At 32.0% G+C, this 16,802-nt stretch overlaps 1 protein-coding gene and 1 long non-coding RNA gene across 4 annotated transcripts; both read left to right on the top strand.

The window, feature by feature from the left end:
- The first annotated feature begins 441 nt into the window (after positions 1 to 441).
- Positions 442 to 2,062, top strand: LOC110799029 (protein GOS9). Its single transcript, XM_022004230.2, has 4 exons — positions 442 to 601; positions 925 to 1,113; positions 1,252 to 1,506; positions 1,734 to 2,062. The coding sequence occupies exons 1-4, from the start codon at positions 581 to 583 to the stop codon at positions 1,740 to 1,742; spliced, it is 474 nt and encodes a 157-aa protein (XP_021859922.1). The 5' UTR covers positions 442 to 580; the 3' UTR covers positions 1,743 to 2,062.
- A 3,958-nt stretch (positions 2,063 to 6,020) lies between these two features.
- LOC110780129 (uncharacterized) lies at positions 6,021 to 13,523 on the top strand. 3 transcript variants are annotated; one of them, XR_008924183.1, is made up of 7 exons: positions 6,021 to 6,161; positions 6,487 to 6,675; positions 6,814 to 7,068; positions 9,694 to 9,842; positions 12,286 to 12,474; positions 12,613 to 12,867; positions 13,095 to 13,523. It is a non-coding gene; the product is annotated as an uncharacterized lncRNA (long non-coding RNA). The 3 variants fall into 3 exon arrangements; XR_008924182.1 differs by lacking the exon at positions 9,694 to 9,842 and having other exon boundaries at positions 6,023 to 6,161; XR_008924184.1 differs by lacking the exons at positions 6,021 to 6,161; positions 6,487 to 6,675; positions 6,814 to 7,068; positions 9,694 to 9,842 and adding an exon at positions 11,866 to 11,960.
- The last annotated feature ends 3,279 nt before the right edge of the window (positions 13,524 to 16,802 follow it).

Here is a 16,802-nt window from a genome sequence, read left to right on the forward strand (position 1 = left end):
ATTTATAGAGATATAAGACACATACTTGTGCCTACATATATACCTATCCATTTTTCCATTTAACAATAATTTTGCAGGAGCCTCCTATAACCATGTAACATGAAAATTGAATTTAAAAAAGCAGAGGAAGTATAAGTCTAGTTAAGAGAGGAAATAGCCAAAACAAAAATTAGAGAAAATTTTAAGATGAAGAATTGTCACAATATTTTCTGAAGAAGTCGAGAACAAATTATACACAATATTTGTCAAGAATAGATGAAAATGCAGACTAATTGATTTAAAATATATTGATGAGCATCTTGGTATTATGCATGCAAATACATAACAGAATAAATGGAATGGGACCTTTTTCTTATCTGAATGCATATATAAAGTATGCATACACATGACGAATAAATAAGTGGTGGGCATGACGGACCACCAGAATATGTTCGTGTGTGGTGAGTTGGTGATTCAAATGTGTGTATATATATGAAGATATCTGACCTCCTCAATTACAACACACAACAACTTAGTTCCTACTTACTTGTACCACGTACTAATACAGAAGCATCAATCTCACCTTTTCAAGCTCAAGAAAATGGCTCAACTTGCCGCTCAGGTATCGTATTCAATCACTTACTAAAGTTTAGAAACTAAAAAAAAAATATTCTTTGTATTACACAACTAGGATTAGGATGAAGATATATGTACACGACGATCCGAAACAGTTAGGTTGATTTTTAAATTTGTTTTATCTATCCCAATATAAAAATGATGCACCTTATTGTACAACATAAAATTCAAATAAAATTAGTGGATAGGATTAATAGTCTTTCCCTTTGTAAATACATAGATTTTAATCAATTTCACCCCTCATAGTTAAGTATTCTGTATCTAATTGTATGCCATTAAGTTTTACTCAATTTATTTTGATTTACACAGAGTCAGGGTGTTGAGAAATACGGGCCTTATGGGTGTCAGAATGGGCAACCATGGTCTATGATGCTTGAACCATGTGAAAGTTTATGTGAATTAATCATAAAAACTGGTGCTGTTGTTGATTCAATTACGTTTGTCACCACAAAGTGTCGTCGAAAGTTTGGCGGTAATGGCGGAAATGCTGAACACAAGGTCACATTTTCTCTTCACTTTCATAATTATATTCACTACCTAATTCATATACTCTTTTTATCTTATTTAACATGTATGCAATAATTTATTGGGACATTTAATTAATCTAGTTATAATTGAGACATTTAATTTATACAGGTTACACTCCAATGTGGCGAACATGTAACCAATATAAGTGGGGCTATTGGAGAATGGCACAAAAATGTTGACGTAACCAAGTTAAAGATTCATACTAACTTGTGTAAGGATGGTTATGGACCTTATGGAGGTGGACCGTACACCAAGTATTTGTATGATTTTAGCTCAGAAGTACCATCAAATGGCCGTGTTGTCGGATTCTTCGGAACATTGGAAAACAACTACGTTCAGTCCATTGGACTCTACGTCAAAAAGGTACATTATTAATACACAAACTATTTTATTTTTTTATTTCCATTCCGAACTTCTAAGTTAGTTTTCAAATGAAAGTAATAGCCTTGTCCATAACCATAAACAACATCGAGCACGAAATGGAGGATAAAGTATTTCATATTTACTTAAGGGTTTTTTTTCCAACAACTATCGCCCCTATTTTGTAGCTAATACATATTTTTTGGTTTTCATGTTCAATATTTGACCAGGAGTGCTAATGCTCTAAACTTCTTGCGGATGTTGCTCAAGTCTTTGGCTACCTTAAAAGCCATATGCTTTCTGAAAAACTACAATAGTCCGCATGTACTACGTACTACCTAATGTACTACTAATAATTTATGTACTGCTTTATTAATAAGTTTCCACGATGATCAATATGTATGTTCCGTGGAATTTCTTTGCTTTCAATAAGCCACATATCATGTACACTACAAAGTGGCCTCTCTCCTCAAGTGTGGTTGTTTCTAATCGCGAACATGAGTGAGTGTGTTGCATCTTGTATCGTTTTCGGTTATAATATAATATTAGCTTTTCTTTACGTGATGTGGCGATGTCACTATGGAATTTAGAATTAAAATAAGCCAACTTTTACTTATTGTATTATTTTAATTAAAAATTTATTAGATAAATTAACCTTATTATTTTCTAGAAAATTTTCAAATGCATACAAATTACGTAGTATATCCTTAAAATTGATATTGCAAATAGCAGCTTAAAAGTATACTCCCTCCGTTCTTAAATATTAGTCCTATTTTGACTTTTCAACTCGGTTCAACTCAATATTTAAACGTAAATATCTCAAAATATGTATGTTAGGAAAATATAAAATTTTGATATTGTTAAACTACACATTAAGACGAACAAAATAAGATATTACATGAATATGTTTCAAAGTACGTATTGGAAAGATATTAGAAGATTCTCTTAAATTGTGAATAGTGTAAGGATTCCAAAAGGGATTAATATTCGAGAACAAAAGGAGTACTTATTTGTTAAATTTGACATTAACAATTTTAGGTAGGGGAGTGCATGTGTGAAAATAGATATAATCGGTGTCGTCTCGATTTTTTCTAACCTCAATTACCCATATCTGTTATAAGTATACGGCATCAATTAACCAGATCAATTATAAGTACACGACGTTTCCTTATCAAACTAGGGGGCATTTGCTATTCACACTCCTAATTTTCCTTTACATAAGGCAAATGGAATCATTAAAAGGTCCATAAACGAAAGACCGCAGCCCAACTGCAGGTACAATAATGGCTCAAACCAACAACAATCCGGAGGTGAAGATATAATACATACATGTTTTGAGACTTACTAGGCTTGCAGAAATGGAGCGTCGAAAAGTGAAATCGGTAGAAGCATTTAGTGCGACTTTAAACTCCCCCTCTCCGGCAAGCAGTTCCCCCACGACGGAAGTCACTTGAAATAACATCCACTTCTTCGTAACTAACTTCGCTTTCACCCGTAAAGGGAAATACTATAAATAGCGATTAGTGAATTCAAGAAACAAACATCATAATATTTTCTACTTTTTACTAATTTAGCATAGGCGCATAGAATATGTTGGAAATTCTTGTTGAGAAAAAAGAGTGAAAAGTTTAAAGTGAAAAACGTCCCACATTGGTAGAATATCAAATCATTTCTTTATTTATAAATTGGGGTATGGGTATACTTCTTGTAAAATAAATAAGTAGGAAGGGTTGGTGGACATTCTCAATCGCGCGCGCAGGTGGATCCGGTTTGGGCGCAGGCCTTGGATGCCTAGGTGGGATTGTGGGATCCAAATATGTAATTAGAATGAAAAACAATTTTTCCCCCTAAAAGTGAATTAAAAACAAAGAAAGTAAATTCCATTAAACCAAAAGTAAATAACAAAATGTGCAATTTCTTATACTTAAAATTATCAACTTTTAAGGAAGAAAACATAAAGTATCAGCATGACCAACTAATTTTTCAATCTTTTTCTCATAAAATGTCATTTTGTATAAGTTTTCGTTAATTTTATAATAAAAGTAAATTCAAAACTAGTAAAAGTAAATAAAATTAGTCAAAAGTTCAATGAAATTTCATCAAAAGTAAAGGAACTGAGAACTAGTTCGAAAAGTTGCATAAATACAAAAATTTCAATATTAACGACACGGAAATCTTATGGACCATCCGATTTTGATGATCTAAGAGTCCATATTGGTTCTTAGTTATCATTTTAGGGCGTGCTTCTAACCAGAACCTATCCTATATTTATAAGCATTAAGGCCGGAAACGCGTTGCATATAAGCATTTTATGTTTAAAATATTACATATTTATATACTCCCTAATTCTTGTGTTCCTTCTAGTTAAAAACATTATTTTGTAGTTTCAGAACCTGCATGTGTGCCGATATACTCCCTCAATTTTTTTAATTCATCGCTTGATCCTTATAGATGTTTATTTCAAATGCATCAATTCAATATTTGATACATTTTTACCATATTTTATTATGGAGTACTTATTTCTCTTTCTTTAATATTCACTCACCATATTTTGTTGTTTTATTCAGTTGAAGATCTTTAACTGTTTTACAAAGGGGGCCAGTAGAAGAATTAAACAATATAGTAGGTGATATATACAATTACATTAAAATTATAGGGGGGAACTAAAAACACACTACGAGAATTTTTGTTGGGGAGCGAGCCCACCACGACAATCAAGAAGGTTCGTCCCTGTTTTTATTATCTCTCTCTACCGAATTAAATAATTTGAAAATAGCGTCTCTCACACATGTTATCTATATTAGTGTCCCCGGCCCGTTTTTGTTTTACTAGAATAAATAAATCACGTAAGCCATTTTTTGAATTTTGGTAGTGCATATATTTTGTTTTCTATTCTTTAATCTTTTGCCAATGAAAAAGATAACAAAACATCTTGTACGCACAAGGTGTATAATAAATTTATTGTACATCACCCTGTCATTAAGATAGCTTTTACCTAGTTGTTTTGTAACTTTTAATATGTTTTGATTACCTTTTATATAAAAAATATTGATAAATAAACTTCGAATGTTAAATGATTAATTTTACAGTTATTTTAATACATTGTTATTGATATTGAATAAATAATTTTTATTAAACTGAATTTTTTTATTATTACAAATTAAAATAGACAACTTTTACATATATCAGGGTAAATTTTACACACTTTGAATTAACATTTACCTCAGAGAACAATATTCATTGCATACCGCTTGTAAATAAGAATTTGTGAAAAGATAAGGACAAACCTCAACAAATCTCTCCTTTGAGTAACTTCAATTTTGGTATAAGATATTCTTAGTATGACTAATAACATACTCCATATAATAAGTAAAGAAAAAGTAGCATCAAACTTACACTAAGAATCGAAGCTTATTTTTGTACCAAAGAATATTTATAGAAATGGAAGGATAATAATAGTGGATGCTTCTTTTTCCAACCAAAGGAATATTCATAGAAATGGTGTATGTAGAGAATATATCTTGCCATCAGATATTGAAATTATTAACTAAAAAAATAATGGAAAATAGAAAAAAGGATGCAAACAAATTGCGAAAGTACTAGACACGTTAGAGTTGTTACAACTGAAGATTGTACACATGTATGTAGGTTATCATAGGTTCGAATATCCTCTTCCATTTGTACTCCCTCCGTCCCTTAATACTCGCACCGGTTTGACCGGTGCGGAGTTTAAGACACTTGAATTGACTTATTAATTTAATAGGTGTTAGTTGATAGTGAGGTATTTTTTATTAATATAGTTAGTGGGAAATGTGTCAGGAGTGGGTAGTGGTGAATTGGGGGTGTGAATTTTTAAATGATTTTTTGTAGGGAGTAGGGGTGTAGGTGGGTTAGTAGGTAAGTGTGAAAAATAATATAATATTGCTAAAAATTTCCATTTATAGTAGCGGTGCAAGTGTTAAGGAACAACCCGAAAATGAAAGCGGTGCGAGTATTAAGGGACAGAGGGAGTATTTTTTTTGTATTGCATTTGTACCTCACTCGACCAGAAAAACATATTTATAGAGATATAAGAAACATACTTGTACCTACATATATACCTATCCATTTTTCCATTTAACAAGAATTTTGCAGGAGCCTCCTATAACCATGTAACATGAAAAATGCATTTAAAAAACCCGAGGGAGTATAAGTCTAGTTAAGAGAGGAAATAGCCAAAACAAAAATTAGAGAAAATTTTAAGATGAAGAATTGTCACAATATTTTCTCAAGAAGTCAAGAACAAATTATACACAATATTTGTCAAGAATAGATGAAAATGCAAACTAGTTGATATAAAATATATTGATGAGCATCTTGGTATTATGCATGCAAATGCATAACAGAATAAATGGAATGGGACCTTGTTCTTATCTGAATGCATATATAAAGTATGCATACACATGACGAATAAATAAGTGGTGGGCATGACGGACCACCAGAATATGTTCGTGTGTGGTGAGTTGGTGATTCAAATGTGTGTATATATATGAAGATATCTGACCTCCTCAATTACAACACACAACAACTTAGTTCCTACTTACTTGTACCACGTACTAATACAGAAGCATCAATCTCACCTTTTCAAGCTCAAAAAAATGGCTCAACTTGCCGCTCAGGTATCGTATTCAATCACTTACTAAAGTTTAGAAACTAAAAAAATAAAAAATTCTTTGTACGACACAACTAGGATTAGGATGAAGATATATGTACACGACGATCCGAAACAGTTAGGTTGATTTTTAAATTTGTTTTATCTATCCCAATATAAAAATGATGCACCTTATTCTACAACATAAAATTCAAATAAAATTAGTGGATAGGATTAATAGTCTTTCCCTTTGTAAATACATAGATTTTAATCAATTTCACCCCTCATAGTTAAGTATTCTGTATCTTATTGTATGCCATTAAGTTTTACTCAATTTATTTTGATTTACACAGAGTCAGGGTGTTGAGAAATACGGGCCTTATGGGTGTCAGACTGGAAAACCATGGTCTATGATGCTTGAACCATGTGAAAGTTTATGTGAATTAATCATATAAACTGGTGCTGTTGTTGATTCAATTACGTTTGTCACCACAAAGTGTAGTCGAAAGTTTGGTGGTAATGGCGGAAATGCTGAACACAAGGTCACATTTTCTCTTCACTTTCATAATTATATTCACTACCTAATTCATATACTCTTTTTATCTTATTTAACATGTATGCAATAATTTATTGGGACATTTAATTAATCTAGTTATAATTGAGACATTTAATTTATACAGGTTACACTCCAATGTGACGAACATGTAACCAATATAAGTGGGGCTATTGGAGAATGGCACAAAAATGTTGACGTAACCAAGTTAAAGATTCATACTAACTTGTGTAAGGATGGTTATGGACCTTATGGAGGTGGACCGTACACCAAGTATTTGTATGATTTTAGCTCAGAAGTACCATCAAATGGCCGTGTTGTCGGATTCTTCGGAACATTGGAAAACAACTACGTTCCGTCCATTGGACTCTACGTCAAAAAGGTACATTATTAATACACAAACTATTTTATTTTTTTATTTGCATTCCGAACTTCTAAGTTAGTTTTCAAATGAAAGTAACAGCCTTGTCCATAACCATAAACAACATCGAGCACGAAATGGAGGATAAAGTATTTCATATTTACTTAAGGGTTTTTTTTCCAACAACTATCGCCCCTATTTTGTAGCGAATATATATTTTTTGTTTTCATGTTCAATATTTGACCAGGAGTGCTAATGCTCTAAAGTTCTTGCGGATGTTGCTCAAGTCTTTGGCTACCTTAAAAGCCATATGCTTTCTGCAAAATACAATAGTCCGCATGTACTACGTACTACCTAATGTACTACTAATAATTTATGTACTGCTTTATTAATAAGCTTCCACGATGATCAATATGTATGTTCCGTGGAATATCTTTGCTTTCAATAAGCCACATATCATGTACACTACAAAGTGGCCTCTCTCCTCAAGTGTGGTTGTTTCTAATCGCGAACATGAGTGAGTGTGTTGCATCTTGTATCGTTTTCAGTTATAATATAATATTAGCTTTTCTTTACGTGATGTGGCGATGTCGCTATGGAATTTAGAATTAAAATAAGCCAACTTTTAATTATTGTTTTATTTTAATTAAAAATTTATTAGATAAATTAACCTTATTATTTTCTAGAAATTTTTCAAATGCATACAAATTACGTAGTATATCCTTAAAATTGATATTGCAAATAGCAGCTTAAAAGTATACTCCCTCCGTTCTTAAATATTAGTCCTATTTTGACTTTTTAACTCGGTTCAACTCAATATTTAAACGTAAATATCTCAAAATATGTATGTTAGAAAAATATAAAATTTTGATATTGTTAAACTACACATTAAGATGAACAAAATAACATATTACATGAATATGTTTCAAAGTACGTATTTGAAAGAAATTAGAAGATTCTCTTAAATTGTGAATAGTGTAAGGATTCCAAAAGGGACTAATATTCGAGAACAGAAGGAGTACTTATTTGTTAAATCTGACATTAACCATTTTAGGTAGGGGAGTGCATGTGTGAAAATAGATATAATCGGTGTCGTCTCGATTTTTTCTAACCTCAATTCCCATATCTGTTATAAGTATACGACATCAATTAACCAGATCTATTATAAGTACACGACGTTTCCTTATCAAACTAAAGGGCATTTGCTATTCACATTCCTAATTTTCCTTTACATTAGGCAAATGGAATCATTAAAAGGTCCATAAACGAAAGACCGCAGCCCAACTGCAGGTACAAGAATGGCTCAAACCAACAACAATCCGGAGGTGAAGATATAATACGTACATGTTTAGAGACTTACTAGGCTTGCAGAAATGGAGCGTCGAAAAGTGAAATCCGTAAAAGCATTTAGTGCGACTTTAAACTCCCCCTCTCCGGCAAGCAGTACCCCCACGGCGGAAGTCACTGGAAATAACATCCACATCTTCGTAACTAACGTCGCTTTCACCCGTAAAGGGAAATACTATAAATAGCGTTTAGTGAATTCAAGAAACAAACATCATAATATTTCCTACTTTTTACTAATTTAGCATAGGCGCATAGAATATGTTGGAAATTCTTGTTCAGATAAAAGAGTGAAAAGTTTAAAGTGAAAAACGTCCCACATTGATAGAATATCAAATCATTTCTTTATTTATAAATTGGGGTATGGGTATACTTCTTGTAAAATAAATAAGTAGGAAGGGTTGGTGGACATTCTCAATCGCGCGTGCAGGTGGATCCGGTTTGGGCGCAGGCCTTGGATGCCTGGGTGGGATTGTGGGATCCAAATTTCTTTGGATGCCTGGGTGGGATTGGATGCCTTGGATGCCTGGGTGGGATTGTGGGATCCAAATTAGAATGAAAAACAATTTTTCCCCCTAAAAGTGAAGTAAAAACAAATTAAAGTAAATTCCATTAAACCAAAAGTAAATAACAAAATGTGCAATTTCTTATACTTAAAATTATCAACTTTTAAGGAAGAAAACATAAAGTATCAGCATGACCAACTAATTTTTCAATCTTTTTCTCATAAAATGTCATTTTGGATAAGTTTTCGTTAATTTTATAGTAAAAGTAAATTCAAAACTAGTAAAAGTAAATAAAATTAGTCAAAAGTTCAATGAAATTTCATTAAAAGTAAAGGAACTGAGAACTAGTTTGAAAAGTTGCATAAATACAAAAATTTCAATATTAACGACACGGAAATCTTTTGGACCATCCGATTTTGATGAACTAAGAGTCCATATTGGTTCTTAGTTATCATTTTAGGGCGTGCTTATAACCAGAACCTAATCCTATATTTATAAGTATTAAGGCCGGAAACGCGTTGCATATAAGCATTTTATGTTTAAAATATTACGTATATATATACTCCCTAATTCTTGTGTTCCTTCTAGTTAAAAACATTATTTCGTAGTTTCAGAACCTGCATGTGTACCGATATACTCCCTCCATTTTTGTAATTCATCGCTTGATCCTTATAGATGTTTATTTCAAATGCATCAATTCAATATTTGATATATTTTTACCATATTTTATTATGGAGTACTTATTCTCTTTCTTTAATAATCATTGACCATATTTTGTTGTTTTATTCTTTTGAAGATCTTTAACTGTTTTACAAAGGGGGCCAGTAGAAGAATTAAACAATATAGTAGGTGATATATACAATTACATTAAAATTATAGGGGGGAACTAAAAACACACTACGGGAATTTTTGTTGGGGGGCGAGCCCACCACGACAATCAAGAAGGTTCGTCCCTGTTTTTATTATCTCTCTCTACCTAATTAAATAATTTGAAAATAACATCTCTCACATATGTTATCTATATTAGAGTCCCCGGCCCGTTTTTGTTTTACTAGAATAAATAAATCACGTAAGCCATTTTTTGAATTTTGGTAGTGCATACTCCCTCCGTCCCAGAATAGTTGTTACATTTTCATGGGCACATAGTTTAATGCGATAAGTAGTAGTGTGGTTATCAATTGTTATTTTATTGAAAAAGTAGATGTGATAGGAGTTAGTGAGGTATTTTTTTAATTGAATCATTAAAAGGAAAGTGTAACAACTAATCTGGGACGGAGGGAGTATATTTTGTTTTCTATTCATTAATCTTTTGCCAATGAAAAAGATAACAAAACATCTTGTACGCATAAGGTGTATAATAAATTTATTGTACATCACCCTGTCATCAAGATAACTTTTACCTAGTTGTTTTGTAACTTTTAATATGTTTTGATCACCTTTTATATAAAAAATATTGATAAATAAACATTTTTGAATGTTAAATGATTAATTTTAAAGTTATTTTAATACATTGTTATTGATATTGAATAAATAATTTTTATTAAACTGAAAATTTTTATCACTACAAATTAAAATAGATAACTTTTACATATATCAGGGTAAATTTTACACATTTTGAATTAACATTTACCTCAGAGAATAATATTCATTGCATACCGCTTGTAAATAAGAATTTGTGAAAAGATAAGGACAAACCTCAACAAATCTCTCCTTTGAGTAACTTCAATTTTGGTATAAGATATTCTTAGTATGACTAATCATATACTCCATATAATAAGTAAAGAAAAAGTAGCATCAAACTTACACTAAGAATCGAAGCTTACTTTTATACCAAAGAATATTTATAGAAATGGAAGGATAATAATAGTGGATGCTTCTTTTTCCAACCAAAGGAATATTTATAGAAATGGTGTATGTAGAGAATATATCTTGCCATCAGATATTGAAATTATTAACTAAAAAAATAATGGAAAATAGAAAAAAGGATGCAAACAAATTGCGAAAGTACTAGACACATTAGAGTTGTTACAACTGAAGATTGTACACATGTATGTAGGTTATCATAGGTTCGAATCTCCTCTTCCATTTGTACTCCCTCCGTCCCTTAATACTTGCACCGATTTGACCGGCGTGGAGTTTAAGACACTTGAATTGACTTATTAATTTAATAGGTGTTAGTTGATAGTGGGGTATTTTTTATTAATATAGTTAGTGGGAAATGTGTCAGGAGTGGGGAGTGGTGAATTGGGGGTGTGAATTTTTAAATGATTTTTTGTAGGGAGTAGGGGTGTAGGTGGGTTAGTAGGTAAGTGTGAAAAATAATATAATATTGCTAAAAATTTCCCTTTATAGTAGCGGCGCAAGTGTTAAGGGACAACCCGAAAATGAAAGCGGTGCGAGTATTAAGGGAAAGATGGAGTATTTTTTTGTATTGCATTTGTACCTCACTCGACCAGAAAAACATATTTACAGAGATATAAGAAACATACTTGTGCCTACATATATACCTATCCATTTTTCCATTTAACAATAATTTTGCAGGAGCCTCCTATAACCATGTAACATGAAAAGTGAATTTAAAAAAGCAGAGGAAGTATAAGTCTAGTTAAGAGAGGAAATAGCCAAAACAAAAATTAGAGAAAATTTTAAGATGAAGAATTGTCACAATATTTTCTCAAGAAGTCGAGAACAAATTATACACAATATTTGTCAAGAATAGATGAAAATGCAGACTAATTGATTTAAAATATATTGATGAGCATCTTGGTATTATGCATGCAAATACATAACAGAATAAATGGAATGGGACCTTTTTCTTATCTGAATGCATATATAAAGTATGCATACACATGACGAATAAATAAGTGGTGGGCATGACGGACCACCAGAATATGTTCGTGTGTGGTGAGTTAGTGATTCAAATGTGTATATATATGAAGATATCTGACCTCCTCAATTACAACACACAACAACTTAGTTCCTACTTACTTGTACCACGTACTAATACAGAAGCATCAATCTCACCTTTTCAAGCTCAAAAAAATGGCTCAACTTGCCGCTCAGGTATCGTATTCAATCACTTACTAAAGTTTAGAAACTAAAAAAATAAAAAATTCTTTGTACGACACAACTAGGATTAGGATGAAGATATATGTACACGACGATCCGAAACAGTTAGGTTGATTTTTAAATTTGTTTTATCTATCCCAATATAAAAATGATGCACCTTATTCTACAACATAAAATTCAAATAAAATTAGTGGATAGGATTAATAGTCTTTCCCTTTGTAAATACATAGATTTTAATCAATTTCACCCCTCATAGTTAAGTATTCTGTATCTAATTGTATGCCATTAAGTTTTACTCAATTTATTTTGATTTACACAGAGTCAGGGTGTTGAGAAATACGGGCCTTATGGGTGTCAGACTGGGCAACCATGGTCTATGATGCTTGAACCATGTGAAAGTTTATATGAATTAATCATATAAACTGGTGCTGTTGTTGATTTAATTACGTTTGTCACCACAAAGTGTCGTTCAAAGATTGGCGGTAATGGCGGAAATGCTGAACACAAGGTCACATTTTCTCTTCACTTTCATAATTATATTCACTACCTAATTCATATACTCTTTTTATCTTATTTAACATGTATGCAATAATTTATTGGGACATTTAATTAATCTAGTTATAATTGAGACATTTAATTTATACAGGTTACACTCCAATGTGGCGAACATGTAACCAATATAAGTGGGGCTATTGGAGAATGGCACAAAAATGTTGACGTAACCAAGTTAAAGATTCATACTAACTTGTGTAAGGATGGTTATGGACCTTATGGAGGTGGACCGTACACCAAGTATTTGTATGATTTTAGCTCAGAAGTACCATCAAATGGCCGTGTTGTCGGATTCTTCGGAACATTGGAAAACAACTACGTTCAGTCCATTGGACTCTACGTCAAAAAGGTACATTATTAATACACAAACTATTTTATTTTTTTATTTCCATTCCGAACTTCTAAGTTAGTTTTCAAATGAAAGTAACAGCCTTGTCCATAACCATAAACAACATCGAGCACGAAATGGAGGATAAAGTATTTCATATTTACTTAAGGGTTTTTTTTCCAACAACTATCGCCCCTATTTTGTACCTAATATATATTTTTTGGTTTTCATGTTCAATATTTGACCAGGAGTGCTAATGCTCTAAACTTCTTGCGGATGTTGCTCAAGTCTTTGGCTACCTTAAAAGCCATATGCTTTCTGAAAAAATACAATAGTCCGCATGTACTACGTACTACCTAATATACTACTAATAATTTATGTACTGCTTTATTAATAAGTTTCCACGATGATCAATATGTATGTTCCGTGGAATTTCTTTGCTTTCAAAAAGCCACATATCATGTACACTACAAAGTGGCCTCTCTCCTCAAGTGTGGTTGTTTCTAATCGCGAACATGAGTGAGTGTGTTGCATCTTGTATCGTTTTCGGTTACAATATAATATTAGCTTTTCTTTACGTGATGTGGCGATGTCACTATGGAATTTAGAATTAAAATAAGCCAACTTTTACTTATTGTATTATTTTAATTAAAAATTTATTAGATAAATTAACCTTATTATTTTCTAGAAATTTTTCAAATGCATACAAATTACGTAGTATATCCTTAAAATTGATATTGCAAATAGCAGCTTAAAAGTATACTCCCTCCGTTCTTATATATTAGTCATATTTTGACTTTTCAACTCAGTTAAACTCAATATTTAAACGTAAATATCTCAAAATATGTATGTTAGAAAAATATAAAATTTTGATATTGTTAAACCACACATTAAGACGAACAAAATAAGATATTACATGAATATGTTTCAAAGTACGTATTTAAAAGAAATTAGAAGATTCTCTTAAATTGTGAATAGTGTAAGGATTCCAAAAGGGACTAATATTCGAGAACAGAAGGAGTACTTATTTGTTAAATTTGACATTAACCATTTTAGGTAGGGGAGTGCATGTGTGAAAATAGATATAATCGGTGTCGTCTCGATTTTTTCTAACCTCAATTACCCATATCTGTTATAAGTATACGACATCAATTAACCAGATCTATTATAAGTACACGACGTTTCCTTATCAAACAAGGGGGAATTTGCTATTCACATTCCTAATTTTCCTTTACATAAGGCAAATGGAATCGTTAAAAGGTCCATAAACGAAAGACCGTAGCCCAACTGCAGGTACAAGAATGGCTCAAACCAACAACAATTCGGAGGTGAAGATATAATACATACATGTTTAGAGACTTACTAGGCTTGCAGAAATGGAGCGTCGAAAAGTGAAATCGGTAGAAGCATTTAGTGCGACTTTAAACTCCCCCTCTCCGGCAAGCAGTTCCCCCACGACGGAAGTCACTGGAAATAACATCCACATCTTCGTAACTAACTTCGCTTTCACCCGTAAAGGGAAATACTATAAATAGCGATTAGTGAATTCAAGAAACAAACATCATAATATTTTCTACTTTTTACTAATTTAGCATAGGCGCATAGAATATGTTGGAAATTCTTGTTGAGAAAAAAGAGTGAAAAGTTTAAAGTGAAAAACGTCCCACATTGGTAGAATATAAAATCATTTCTTTATTTATAAATTGGGGTATGGGTATACTTCTTGTAAAATAAATAAGTAGGAAGGGTTGGTGGACATTCTCAATCGCGCGCGTAGGTGGATCCGGTTTGGGAGCAGGCCTTGGATGCCTGGGTGGGATTGTGGGATCCAAATATGTAATTAGAATGAAAAACAATTTTCCCCCTAAAAGTGAATTAAAAACAAATAAAGTAAATTCCATTAAACCAAAAGTAAATAACAAAATGTGCAATTTCTTATACTTAAAATTATCAACTTTTAAGGAAGAAAACATAAAGTATCAGCATGACCAACTAATTTTTCAATCTTTTTCTCATAAAATGTCATTTTGGATAAGTTTTCGTTAATTTTATAGTAAAAGTAAATTCAAAACTAGTAAAAGTAAATAAAATTAGTCAAAAGTTCAATGAAATTTCATCCAAAGTAAAGGAACTGAGAATTAGTTCGAAAAGTTGCATAAATACAAAAATTTCAATATTAACGACACGGAAATCTTATGGACCATCCGATTTTGATGATCTAAGAGTCCATATTGGTTCTTAGTTATCATTTTAGGGCGTGCTTCTAACCAGAACCTAATCCTATATTTAAAAGTATTAAGGCCGGAAACGCGTTGCATATAAGCATTTTATGTTTAAAATATTACGTATATATATACTCCCTAATTCTTGTGTTCCTTCTGGTTAAAAACATTATTTCGTAGTTTCAGAACCTGCATGTGTACCGATAAACTCCCTCCATTTTTTTATTTCATCGCTTGATCCTTATAGATGTTTATTTCAAATGCAACAATTCAATATTTGATATATTTTTACCATATTTTATTGGAAAAATTACTTTTAATAATCCAACCTTTAAGCGATTTTCCAATATTAATCCAACTTTTTGATTATTATATTTATCTATTAATCCAACCTTTATACCCCTTTAACCTTTATTGCTCCTTACAGGTTACCAAGTAGGTTAACCCGGTCATAACTGATGACGTGGCATGTAACACTTACAATTTTGTGCGTGGGCCCATTTCTCAACTGATTCCTTAAAAATTCCTCCCTTGTTCCTATTTTTTTCTTTCTCTGCACTTCTCTGATTCTTTGTTCTTTTACCCTTCATCCCCCTTCATCATCTTCCTTCACCTCCATTGAAGACATAGCTTCATTCTCCAAGAAAATGGGTTGTTGATTTAATTTGTTCGGTTTAGATGAGTTTCAGGAGGGGAATATTTGAAAAACATTTGATAAAAAAATTGGAATTTTTTCGGAAAATTTGATAAAAAGTATTTCATCAATACCGTTTCTCTTTTAACAATTTCAAGTTCTTCATATAAATGGGTTGCTGGGAGTATTTGAAGATATTGAAATGCCAAAAAATCTGGGTTCCTTCGTCATAGGCTCAATTCCATTTGAAGTTCTATGAATTATTTGAAGTACACCAAGATCTGTACTCTGAAAACAACCTCTACCCAACGAAAATCACCACCCACTCTCTCTCCTAACCCCTTCCGCCTGGCCAGAACCACCCCAAACCAGCCCAATGCGAAAGGAGATTTTTTTTTCGGTTTTGATGGGAGGTTGAATTGGTTGTAATTTGTAAATAGGGTGTGAATGGGGCGAGGGTGTTGATGGTGGTTGGAGATAAAAATGAAGATGCAGGAGAGAAAATGTGGGTAATGGTGTTATCTTGTTGAGTTGTTGATGGTGGTTGACTGTTGAAGATGATGATAAATGATTGAATAAAAATTAAAAGAATAATATAAAAAGTTATCTTGAGGAGTAATGAAAAAAACGTAATGAAAAACCGGTTTAGCCGGTTGCAAGTTTTTTGGAGCAATAAAAGTTAAAGGGGTATAAAGGTAAGATTAATAGATAATAATCAAAAGGTTGGATTAATTTTGGAAAATCGCTTAAAGGTTGGATTATTAAAAGTAATTATTCCTATTTTATTATGGAGTACTTATTTCTCTTTCTTTAATAATCACTCACCATATTTTGTTGTTTTATTCAGTTGAAGATCTTTAACTGTTTTACAAAGGGGCCAGTAGAAGAATTAAACAATACAGTAGGTGATATATACAATTACATTAAAATTATAGGGGGAACTAAAAACACACTACGAGAATTTTTGTTGGGGAGCGAGCCCACCACGACAATCAAGAAGGTTCGTCCCTGTTTTTATTATCTCTCTCTACCGAATTAAATAATTTGAAAATAGCGTCTCTCACACATGTTATCTATATTAGTGTCCCCGGCCTGTTTTT

The sequence above is a fragment of the Spinacia oleracea genome, chromosome 6 (genome assembly GCF_020520425.1).
Source record: "Spinacia oleracea cultivar Varoflay chromosome 6, BTI_SOV_V1, whole genome shotgun sequence".
NCBI lineage: Eukaryota > Viridiplantae > Streptophyta > Magnoliopsida > Caryophyllales > Amaranthaceae > Spinacia > Spinacia oleracea.